Source organism: Furipterus horrens, unplaced genomic scaffold (assembly GCF_987537825.1).
Source record: "Furipterus horrens unplaced genomic scaffold, mFurHor1.1.pri manual_scaffold_15, whole genome shotgun sequence".
Lineage (NCBI taxonomy): Eukaryota > Metazoa > Chordata > Mammalia > Chiroptera > Furipteridae > Furipterus > Furipterus horrens.
The window spans coordinates 19,743,670-19,756,358 of NW_028327185.1; the positions used below are offsets into that span (position 1 = coordinate 19,743,670).

Genomic DNA, 12,689 nt, shown 5'->3' on the forward strand with positions numbered 1-12,689 from the left:
CCCGAGCCCCGATCTCCTACAGTAGGGGAGGGTCCAGAGCGCAGAGGGGGCGTGGCGGGCCCGGGGCGGTGCGCGGGCCCGGAGGGGGCGTTACGGGCTCCGCGCAGCGGGCGGGTCCCGGAGAAGCGGGGGGCGGGCCCTGCAGGGCGGTCCCAGGCGGCAGCGAGGCCAAGCGGGCTGCAGGCCCGCCGCAGGCCCAGCGCTCCACCATGGTGCGAGAACGCCCGCGGGCGCGGGGACTGCTGCAGCAGCAGAGGCAGCCGCGGAGGAACGGTGGCTGAGGCCCGGGTCTCCGGGTCGTGGGCCCGCGATCTCCCGCCGTACCCGAGCCCCGATCCTTCCTCCCTGCCTTACGGGGGCGCGGCGGCGACCCCACCGGAGGATGCAAGTCCGCGGCCGCACGGGAGGCTGAGCCCGCCGCCCCGCGCTCCACCCCCGCCCTCACGGCAGTCCCTGATGGCTTTGCCGGGCGCCGAGGGCGCGGCCGAGCGGCCGGTATCCCCGGCTCCAGGCGTCCCCTCCGGCTCCGCGTCGTCGTCGTCCGCCTCCTCCGGCGGCTCGGCCTCGGCGGGCGCGGGGCTGTGGGCCGCGCTGTACGACTACGAGGCGCGCGGCGAGGACGAGCTGAGCCTGCGGCGCGGCCAGCTGGTGGAAGTGCTGTCCCAGGACGCCGCCGTCTCCGGCGACGAGGGCTGGTGGGCCGGCCAGGTGCAGCGGCGGCTGGGCATCTTCCCAGCCAACTACGTGGCGCCGTGCCGCCCCAGCGCTCTCCCCGCACCGCCGCCAGCCAGCTCGCCGCCGCGGCCCGGCTCGCCCGTGCACGTTGACTTCGAGCGGCTGGAGCTCAAGGAGCTCATCGGCGCCGGCGGCTTCGGGCAGGTGTACCGCGCCACCTGGCAGGGCCAGGAGGTGGCGGTGAAGGCGGCGCGCCGGGACCCGGAGCAGGACGCGGCGGCGGCGGCCGAGAGCGTGCGGAGGGAGGCGCGGCTCTTCGCCATGCTGCGGCACCCCAACATCATCGAGCTGCGCGGCGTGTGCTTGCGGCAGCCGCATCTCTGCCTGGTGCTCGAATTCGCCCGCGGAGGAGCGCTCAATCGCGCGCTAGCGGCAGCGAACGCCGCCCCGGATCCGCGCGCCCCCGGGCCGCGCCGCGCGCGCCGCATCCCCCCGCAAGTGCTGGTCAACTGGGCGGTGCAGATCGCGCGCGGCATGCTCTACCTGCACGAGGAGGCCGTGGTGCCCATCCTGCACCGAGACCTCAAGTCCAGCAACAGTAAGTGGGACGGTGGAGGGTGTGGGGGGGGGGTGCGGCAGGGGTGGTAAGGGGGCAGTACGCAGCCATGCCCCTTGCAGCCCACCCTGGTGCTAGAGCTGGGCAGGCTCACCAAGCCCAGTGCCAGGTGGAAGGAGGCGGGGGCCCCCTTGGTTGCCAGCAGCACGTCCTGCGTAGGCCCTCCAGGACTCTTCGGTGACTTGCTTTGGGACAGGTGACACACTAACCTTGTTGCTTTTGGGTGCCTTTTATAAAAATGCAGATCAGACTTGATTGCAAACCCTTGTAACATATCTGGATCTTTAGGAAACTTCACGGTGCTTTTGAGCCTTTAGCTATGAGTGTGGTTCGTTCCTTTGGGTAGAATTCGGCAAACCGAGGCCTTCCTCGGATTATGCGGAACCCCTGGCCCTCCTGGCCTCGTGGCCTTCATCGAACTCCCCTTTCCTTCAGCTTCACACGTGTTTATTGGGGTCGCTCTTCTCCCACTTTAAATATGGCTTCGTGTCCTTTGACCTTTCCAAAGTCTTTCATTCAGACGTCTCTGCTCATGAAGTATGATTTTATTTTTGGTTGGGCAGCTTGAGTGCTGGTGAATAGTTTCCAGACAAGAAACACTAGTTTGCGACATCATGCACCTTTGGGTTGATTAAGAACAAGTTCATCCTTCTTGCACAGCTCCTTGAAATCCTGAAGACCTGGCCTGTATCATTTACTTTATGAATCTGGGTCTATTTTCCAGATGTCAATAAAGAACCAACAGTTGAATTGAACACAAATTCTATTCTATTTCACCATGTAGAAGAGCTAGTGGAATTGCTGTTTAAAGTTGGTTCTTCGACATGGGGGAAATCACTCAGTATTCTTAAGATGAGATGAAATATTAGGACAGATTCAAGGATGCAGTCAGAACTGGCATTGGCCTGCCACAGCTGCACGTCTCTCAACCTTGTAAAACCTGCTAGGACAGGAGCTAACTCAACTGGAAACATTGTCCTTCTCCAAGTCTGCAGAAAGAAGAGTGACAACAAGACATGATACGTTTGTTGTATGTTTGTGTAGATTTTTTTCCTATTCAAAATCCTTCAGCCCTGAAATTTACTTGAAAATGACTAATGTAGCACTTTGATTATGGGAATTATAAATAATTTGAGTGTTGGTAACAACCTATAAGCATTGAATACTTTTATTTTGGGTTTTATTTTATGACTCCCACAACCCCTTGTCTTATAATTTAGATCACAACTGCTTAAGTGACAGGAACAAATTCTAACAAAATATGGCCTAGAGAAGTGGCTGTGGTAGTTTTTTGTGTATCTTAGCGTTCTGACAGAGGCCACTTGAAGGACCCTGGAATTACTTACCTTTGGGTAGCATATAGTAGACGTACAAATTTTAATGTACTTATTTTTGTGAATGCTTCAAACCTCACAGTCTTTGCTACCACTTAGTGCGTATTTCCTAAGGTATGCTCTTCGTAAAAGACACGTTTAACCTGCTGCTGTAGAACAAATCTGTGTGCCCTGTCCATGTGTCCCATAAGCCTGCGTCTGCCCAGTGTTTTCCACAGAACTAGGTATTTTGAGGGCAGCAGTAGGATGATTGCTTGCCCCATGTCTCAGCAATCCTGTGATATTCACAGAACCTGGCACTCTACAAATGTATTCTATTGCAGAACATCAAATCACCAGCACAGGCAAACGATTTGGATTGAATTGGTCCTTAGACCAGAAGGTCTGTTTTTTGGGGGGGTTGTAATAATACTTGGAGTCTATGTGAGTTTTCACAAGGTACAGTATGTTTGCTAGTGTTTGTAAAAACATAAAGAGGAGGTTTAATCCATGTCCCAGTCATAGACTTTTAAATATAAATTAAAAACTTTTAAAGAACTAATACCATTAAATAGTAAAACAAAATAACGTGACTGTGGAATAATAACTATGGTTAAATAGTTTTTTTTGACACTGGAAAAACTTGTACAGTGGAATCCACTATTGGGTACACGGTAGATATTATGTAATTTGAAGGTGATTATATGCTGTAACTTAGTTTTTGAAAGACTTTTCACTGTCAAAATACATTGCCAAATTTCCTGGAGCATTTTAATTTTCTATAATTGTCAGGCAGGATTGCCTTTGTGTTAATTTTTTGCACTTTTTATTAAAAAGACTTAATTGGCTAGGTCACTAGCCTAGCCAAATCCTTGTTACAATATGGCCGTTAATTATAGTTCTTAAATTACTATGACATGAACATTTTGAATAGGACCTAAAATGTGCGAATCACAGTGCCTAGCACATTGCTTATCCTGGCACTCTGGTGTATATTATTCAAGAAATAAATGCAGATACTTTGGAATTCTCTTATGATAGGTGCAGTTGTGACTTCTTGTTCTATTACAGTATGTTTTGTTTGACTTTTTTGGTTATTTGCTTATGGGGGTAGTGACTTAATGATAATGTAAACAGGTTTTAAAAGTCAATATTGATTTTTTTTTTAAATTCTGTAGTCTACTCAGGTAACAAAGAGTCTGTATAAGGCTACTTGGAACCAAGTGAGTGAAAACTATTGTTTAAAACAAATGTTTATATTTGTCAGAGGGAGATAATAGTTCTCGATAGATTTTCTTTCCCCTTTTTTCATCGGTCTTTTTCAGTTTTATCATATTGTTTGAGACAATGTTTAGGTTGAAATAATAACTAATATGTTGTGATGGCACACACACTTGTCTCTTTTCTAGCAGACAGCAAAAGATTGAAAGTTGAGCCAAACTTGCAAGTTTTAAGCGTCATTTATGCTGTTAAAACATGCTAGGCCCTGTCACTCCTGAGCTGCCAAGCAAGTAGAAAAACAGTTCGCTAAATCTGTCTCTATGCAGCACCAGCTAACGGCGCTGTGCCATTTGGGGTTCGGGTGAAAGTGGCCAGTTTTATATTCGCTCAGGGAACAGAGAAAAACCATTTATTTAACACATTGTGAGTGTCCATTCCATACCAGTGATTTCTGGGCCCCAGGGACACAGTGGCAAACCAGATGACCATATCCCCTCTGGCACAGGGCGTAGTCTACTAAGAAAGATAGATACAGCCGTGCAGGGAAACATTAGTATGTGCACTCCAGGGAAGGAAGCATGGTGTGGGGCAGGGTGATGCGCGCGGGGTGGAGGGTGGTGCTGGGACCCTGTGGTCAAGGCAAGGTGCTCTGCGGATGGGACACAGACATGGCCAGAAGGAGGGAAGATGAAGCCTGGGGAGGAGGCGGGGCTGAGGCGGGAGTGGAGAGCGCAGGGGAGGTCAGCGTGGTGGGCCTCGCGGGCGGCCACCCACCTGGACGTGCGCTCTGAGAGCGGCTGCTCCAGCGTTTTGCGTTGCGCGCGCGGGGGAGCGGTGGGGTCTGATTTCTGAACAGGCTGCTCGGGCTGCTCTGGCAGGTGAACTCGCAGGTGGCCTGAACCAAGGCTGCCCAGGTTGTCCAGGCCGGAGCTGGCGTTGTTGGCCTGTCGGACCCGCGGTAGTGGTGGAAGTGGTTTCCAGGAAGTCCCAGAGAGGAATGGAGATAAACTAATACAATATGTGAGCTGCTGAGGCTGGTTCGAATTATGAGAATGTCACCAGAGTGTTTTGTTTGTCCTGGCACAGTTCAGGATTGAAGGAGGATGGCATGACATAATTATTACCCCCCCCCACCTTTTTTAATGTTGCTTATGTGTTCGATCTTTTTTATAAAAAAGTAAGAAGTAAATATTCCACGAGAAAGTGAGCCACAAATTTAGGTAGCTGCTTACATTTATACTTTTTATTTCAAGGAACAAGCAACGTTTTATGCTAATTATTGTAGCCTTCTGGGAATAATTATGTATATTATTATCAACAGCATCTACAATCTATGAATAGACATAGATATTGAAATGCAATTTAGAGCTCTAACTAAAAAAAACTACAAAACGATTCTTTTTTTTTTTTTTTTTTTTAGCTTTTCTCATTAATACAAGGTGCATAAGGAACTGTTTGAGAAAATTATAGCAAGTGTAATCTCTAAGGTGCTTAAAAAGCTTTTAAGAGTGGCTCGGAGGAGCTATTAATTTTGCTATGATCAGTGAAAAGAACGTGCGCCGTCTTCCTACTCCATCTGCCCCTGTCACTCCAGACGCGCGGCTTCCCGCCACCGCGGTCACTTCCTGTTTCAAGGGGCACGGGGAGATCAGCCCAGGTGTCCCAGTGGTTCCAGACAGCTAATCTGCTTCTGAAACAAAATCAGCTCAAGGACAGAGTTTAGGAGAACAGCAATCACAGGGTCACCCCGCCTCCCCCCTCCCTTCTGCTTGCGTATTAAAGCAAGAGGCCCCTTCTGTGCTTTCTAGTTGCAAGGAGGCAGTTCTTAGTTCTGGATTAGGCAAACGGACTGCAGGGTTCACATCGGGTCGCTTTCAGATTCATTGTCAAGTCTGTCAGCACCGCAAAGGCAAGAGGAGCGAGAAACGCCCTCCCTTTCAGAAGGCCTTCCGTCAGCCCCAGGGTGTCACCCTAGCGCGCACCTGTGGAACGTCTCCAGACTGGCCAGTTACTGGAAGGGCCATTGGTTTTTCTAGACTAGCAGTTACTGGAAGTCACTCAGACCAGCGTTTGAATATTGTTGTCATCATTTACGAGCTGTGTGACCTTGAACAAGTTATATAACCTCATTGAACCTGACTTTCTTGATTTCTAATACTGTCTCCCGAATCCCTGCCTTGGCATGGACAGTAGTCCTGTTTGTTTCATGTGTCTTTAACCCTTCAAAGGCAGTTGGGTAAATACTGGCAGGGAAGCACAAGGCTTTTGAGGGAACAGTGACTAGCTGGGTGTGACGAGGGTGAAAGGTAGAGGAGGGGTTTTGTGGGCAGGAAACAGACACTTAGCGTGTGCCAGACAGTGAGTACTATGAACACGTGCTGATGAGTGTCCACTATCCAAGGGTAAGAGTGAGCCATTGAAGGTTTTGAGGAGGAAGGTAGTCAGATCTGCTGAAAGATATACATCTACAAAGGAAAAAAAAAAAGCTTGGGATCATTTGCTTTATGACTCTACCATCATAGATCAGCAGTGGGGCAGTCAATACTTAGACATTGGTTTAAACGTAAGTTGTTTACCATTTATGACCGAGCCCGGTTTTTATAATCACCATTTATATTTAGTGAGTTCATTTAGGACACTTGTTCTCTCTGGTTGACCAGAGTTAGAAAATAATAACCAGGTTTATGATATCTGGCTGAGGATTTTAACTCCAAATGTGCGTATGACTGTCCCCAAACTCTCTGTAGTACCTGAGAGGCTCCCAAAAGGGGGAGACACCTTAATGATAGAATTCTGGGAGCAGAAGGAGGGTTCTCGGGAGACTAAGAGAATTGTGCTGGTTTTGTTTTGGAGCCTGAAACTTAAATTTGTACAGTTGACCCCTAGTAGTGTGAATTGAGTTATTTTATAAAATTCATATTCTTCAAATATCAGTTCACATTAAGCACTTTAACTAAATAATAGTAGTAACAGGAACAACAGCTAACATTTATACAACACTTACTAGGTGCTGGGTGCTGCCCAGACTCTATCCTCATTTATTCCTCCCAGCAACCTCCGGGGTAGGTAATTATATTAGCGCCATTTTACAGATAAAGAAACAAGCCGGGGATGAATAGACTTTATCAAGGTCATTTGACTTGTCAGAGACTTGAATCCAGGACCTCTGACTCCAGAATTTGAGCTTTTATCTTTTCCATATATGGCCTAGATTAATAGTCCTCAAATGTTTGTTATCAGGACCTGAAAGAACTTTGGTTTGTGTAGGTTATAGCTATTGATATTTACCATATTATAAATTAAAAATGATAAATTTAAAAATATTCATAATAGGAAAATAACAATCATCCCCATTACAAGTTAACGTAGCATTTTTACGAGGGGTGGGGGTTGCACATGTTATTGTCCAAGACTGTTTTAGGGAGGACACTTAATAGAAGACAAATGGATAGTTATATCTGCTTCTGCATTGAAGCTTCTACCATCTTAGGGACATGCAGGGGTCTCTGGGTCATACTTTGAGAAGCCCTAGGCTAGACACTCAGATGTGCTGGTGGAGAATGGCACCCAGAGCAGTTGTTCCCACACCTGACAGCCCGTCAGAAGCTCCCCATGAGCTTGAAAAAAGTAAAATCCCCTGTCTCATTTTTGGATGTTCTGATTCATCTGAATTTGGCTGGATACAAGGGATGAATTTTTTTGGAACATTTACTTTTGAAAATCTTCAAACATACAGAATTGAAGGAAATTTAGGTGAACACCTAGATTTTGCCATTGACATTTAACTAAGTTACTTTTGATGCAGCATTACATGTTTTTTAAAAGCTTCTGAATGATTCAAATGTAGAGCCGAGTTTGGAAACTGCTGTTCAAAGGACCAGATCTGTGGGTTCCTTCTTCTGGTTATATGGGTTGATATAGAAATTCTTCATGGTCACAGACTCATCCCAAATCCTGTTAACCGGCGACATTGGATGGTTGGCCATAGAAGGCTCCAGGTGAGAATGTGGGTGGCTTATTCTGGGCTTTTGTCTATGGGGGAAGGCATATCTCTAAGAAGTCCCTGTGACACAGGGGATATAGTGCTATTGTGCTGTCTGAGGTCTGACTCCTCTACTCACCAGCTATGGGCTCGTGGGCCGTGACTTACCAAATAGGGTGACGTGAGGGTCAAGTGAGATAATCTGCCCCTGGGGTCAGCACACTTTTCCTGTAAAGATGCAGATATTAAGCATTTTTGGCTTTGCAGGCCATAAGGTGTTGCAACTATTCAACTCTGCTGTGTGGCCGAGAGCATCAGAAGACAATGTGTAAGCAAATGAGTATATCTGTGTTCCAATAAAACTTTATTTACAAAATAGGCATTGACCAGATTTGGCCAATGGGATATAGTTTGCTGACTCCTAGCATATGTCAAGACATTTAATAAACCGTAACACACAATCTAAATGTACGCTGGTCACAGTTTCATTTTTATATATTTTTAAGAAACACTTTGAGTGCTTTCAATATTTCCTAATTTTTTTGTGTGTGAAGTCATTGATACCTAAACATTTTCTTAGGACACTTTTTAACCTAAGAACATTATTATCAGTCATTCTGCAAAATACTGAGCTCTGTAATCATGTTTATTCGTCTCGGTGGGGGATGAGGGTCTTTGCAGTTGGGCTGGCCCCTGGGCCCCGCAGGCCAGCAGGATGAGGAAACAGTCCTGAGCTTTGTTCTCTGGAGGAGTGCCGCCATCTGCGCCCTTTGGCAGGTCTGCCTGCAGCTTGGGTTGATAAGTTGAGGGTCAAGGAGGAGGCACAAGTACTGAATTGCTGCTGTAACTGTTTCACTACCAGGGTCAACACTAGGACATTGTTTTCAGCTCTTGGGGAAAAAAAAAAAAAGAAGCAAATCACGTGCCATTTAGGGAAGTATCTTGATTGCATATATGATGTCTCAGTTATTATTGGCTTAATGTGATTTCAAGGAGTTGATTGTGTTTAAAGTACTAAGGTGATAGCAGTACAGAACTAGACTTCACACACAAGGAAATGTAAGACGCTTTCAATACATTGACCATGAGTATCAAACGTGGCTGTGGAGAGACCGGTACAGTGCCTTTTATTTGTGAGGTTAGAGCAGCGTAAAGCGCTAGTTCACCTGACCACACCTGTATTTTCTTTACAGAATCTTTCTCCTTGTGTGTAGTAAGCTCAGTAAGTCATTCCCGCTCCAGTTGTTTATCGATTGGATTCTACATCCCAGGAGCTCTCCCAGGCCCCTGGCGTTCAGTAGTAAGCAGAACGGAAACACATCCGTCCCCTTGTGGGGTTCACGTTTCAGCGGGCAGCAGACATTAACAGTCCGTAGACGGGGGATAGTAGGACATGGAGGGCTGGGGGGGAGTCGGGTCAGGCAGGGTCTTGTAGGTCCCACATGGCTATTGACTTCCTTATGACACTGGGGAGTCTTGAACTGAAAACTGGGATCTGACTGATATTTCCATGGGATTACATTGGCGGCAATCCAGAGAAGAGACTGGAGGGACCCAGGGTGGAGGTAAACATTTGGGAGTCACCAGCCTACAGAGGGAACTTCAGCCCTGAGATTGGCTGCGATTATCTGGGGAGCGAGAGAAGACCGAGGCTCAAGGACCGTGTCCTGGAGGTGTCTTGTAATTAGAGGTCAGGGAGATGAGGAGGCCGAAAAAGGAGCAGCTGGAAAAAGAAGGAAAAGCCAGGTGCTCTGAAGGGCAGGGAGGAACGGTCACCTCTATCAGGTGCTGCCGATGGGTTGGTATTCAACTAACGGTCCTATGGTAATGATTCTTTAAAACAGTCTTCCTTCTTCATACTGTTCCAGGAGGGCAGAGGGGAGTTGGTTTTCTGTAACGAGCAGCTGACTTCACATGAAAATTTGTTTTCTTCCTGCCCCTTCCCCTTTGGCTGCTTGTGATTTCCTTAGGGAGATGAGACTAAGCAGCAGGACAAGGCAGTATTTTAGTGGAACGCCGCTTGGGAATATTGAGAACGTCCCGCTGAGGTTCTGAGGGAAGGGGCCCACAGGGGTCTTGTTTATAGATTCACAGAATATTGGGGCAGGACGAATGTGGAAGTCGCTCATTTCTTTCAGGGAAAGAGAAGATGAAATTTCAAAGGCTAATGGACTTGTGAGTGGTCTCTCAGTGAATGGCTGGGTGGGTACCCCACGCTCCTGCCCTGATGCTTAAGAGGGACCTGAGGTGCCCAATGTGGTTTTTCCGGGGGGCAGTTGGGGAGACATCCATATGGCACGTACAAGAAGCCCAGGGACAGAGATGCAGGTGTGTATTTAAAGAGGTGGCTTTTAGTACCCAGAATTGTTAGGGTGTAGGAGGTCATTTTGGAGAGTATGGGAAAAGCTGAAAAGATCATTTAGATTCGATTGAAGGCCAGGATGAAGGTCTGGACTTGATTCCATAAACTAGTGAGTGAGTGAATGGTGTGTGTGTGTGTGTTTGGGGGTGGGGGTGGAGATAGACGGAAAGAAATGTGAGAAAATTTGGTGCTATTCGGTAATCTTAGAAAGTTATCATTTATTCCCTGTAAAGAGTTGATTGTTCACAGTTGAAATTCATGGAGTCACCCTATTTATATCTCAGACTGAGAGAAAGGGGTGTTTGTTAATCTATGTTTTCCCATTGTTGCTTTTCTCAACTTGTTTTCTTTCTTATGACTTTCTCTTGGTTATAATATATTTGTAGTTAAATATTAATCGAAATGAATCCATTTGACTCAAATGGAATTTGGACATAGCCATCCCATAAACGTTGAGAAAATAGAATGAATACAGTGTAATTCCTTTAAAAAATATATACCTTATATGCCATAATTCTGAAAATACCAAAGTGAAACTTCAAAGGAGCTGAGAAAATCAAGTGCCTCATGGTTGAGTAAGTGGACTAAGTGCAAGGTTGTGAAGGCTGATAGCAAAGAACAGGGCTAACAGGGGTCAGAAGTCTTCCCTGAAGTCTCACAAAAGGGGCTCCAACACTCGTCGCTAGGCTACTGACAAGAATTTACCATTTCTGTGGCCCAAAAAAGTCGATTTGCCTGGCTAGCACGTTGTACCTTCTGGTGGGCAGCGGTGCCTGTCACCCTTCCTAGTGAGTGACAGGAAGCGGAAGTTGGCATCCAACCTTGTGTCCTTAGGGTGAAACCTGGCCAGCTGCCCCATTATGTTACCTGTCGGGACACCAGCTATTTTTGGTTTCGGTCACTTTGCCCAAAAGATAAGGAATTTCAGGAATTTTGCTGAACACCTCTGAAATAGTCTGCAAAACAATGGGCCTTTCATGGAACTCTAAACTTGACATTCAGAGTGTTATTTTAACTTGTTTTCTGTTAGCTCAAAGCATGGGAGCACTTAGCTCCTGTGGAGGCTTTGGACTTGGGCTGGGGGAGGTGTTCTGGACCCATCAGTACGAAGGCTGCTGAGAGTACCTTGTACCGTGACCTTTATTAGAAATGCAGTTAATTTCAAATGTTGGGTTTTAGTTCTCACTTTTTGTTCTGTTTTCACTTATTTTAGCACTGCCTTTCCTTGGCCTTTGCTTCTCAAGGGCTGCCAGGCCTTCCCTGGGGTCAGGGGCATGGAATTTTTTTAATGCCAATTTTAATCAACATATCCTCACACCTCCCTGTGTGGATGTTTATAAGAATGAGGAGCTAATGTATATAAAAGTGTCCTGAAAAGCAAAGTTCTGTGGAACTGAAAGCCATTTTAATCACTAACTCGGAGTCTTTTTTGGTGGTAAGAATCATCACTGTTTAAAAGTGAAATTAGTAATATTATAATGGGGAAAGTGTAATACAGATGATGTAGCTAATTATCTGTATATATTCTTTTGCTTCTCTTTTATTTATATGGTATTAGATATTTATTTTTCTTGATAAGCATGAGGAGTAAGAACTGAGAAATAAATATACCTTAAGCTGACATGGAAGGAAATTCAAAGGTCAATCTCTGAAAGAAGATACAATGGAGTTTTTGGTTATTTCACCCCCTTTTGTGACCCACAGCGTTATCGGTAGCACAGAAGACTGAGGAGGTAGAGATGCAGGTGGAATCTGAAACCGGCTCTATATTTATAGCTGTATGATCTGGGATAATAACATTTCTCAGCTAGAAATTGTATGAATAGTATGAGGAATAAATGAGAAATTAAGTGTGTGGAAACAGTTATACACAGAGAAGGGTAGGTAAATGGTAGGCAGTCTCCTTATTTGGACAGGTGATGATTATCTAATTATCATTAATAAAAATTATTCCATTGAACATGCAATGTGCAAGGTACTGTGTTAGATGATATTAGGAGATCCAGGGGAAAGCTGTACTATACAGTTCCTGGGACTAAATATTTTGTATGTAATGTAGGACCATGACTTTTAGGTGAAAAGATAGAACTGACAAGAACGCTATAACACGGATAGTAGATGATTTGGGAGATGAAATAGTCACTATTTTGTAGGATGCTCTGGACAAGTTTCCTAAGGAAGCTGGACCTTGAATACTGTGGATGGACAGAAAGAATAAGAGGCTGTTCCACAGAAGTGAGCCCCCACCCCCCACTTCCCTGCCCTTCACTACATAGTATAGCAGTAAGTGTATGGGTAAGAAAATGGTAGAATTTTGGCCTTGCCGCTTACCATCTGTGTGACCATGAGCATCTAACCACCTTGAAGTGCAATTTGGCAGCTTTGTAACGGATATAAAACCAGACCAGGGGTCCTTGCTCTCTAAACCTCACAGGTAGAAGATCGCTTGGGGAAAGAAACGCAACGACACTTCCTTGGTATTGGTGACGTGTGATGAGTCCTCACCCAAATCTCTCTTCT

General features: G+C 46.3%; 1 protein-coding gene across 1 annotated transcript in view; it reads left to right on the top strand.

The window, feature by feature from the left end:
* Positions 1 to 178: 178 nt before the first annotated feature.
* MAP3K21 (mitogen-activated protein kinase kinase kinase 21) overlaps positions 179 to 12,689 on the top strand; it is a 40,029-nt gene continuing 27,518 nt past the window's right edge. The window contains exon 1 of the mRNA XM_090263281.1: positions 179 to 1,273. Within this exon, the coding sequence (XP_090119407.1) occupies positions 457 to 1,273 (817 nt within the window). The 5' untranslated portion in view covers positions 179 to 456. The remainder of the gene's footprint in view (positions 1,274 to 12,689) is intronic.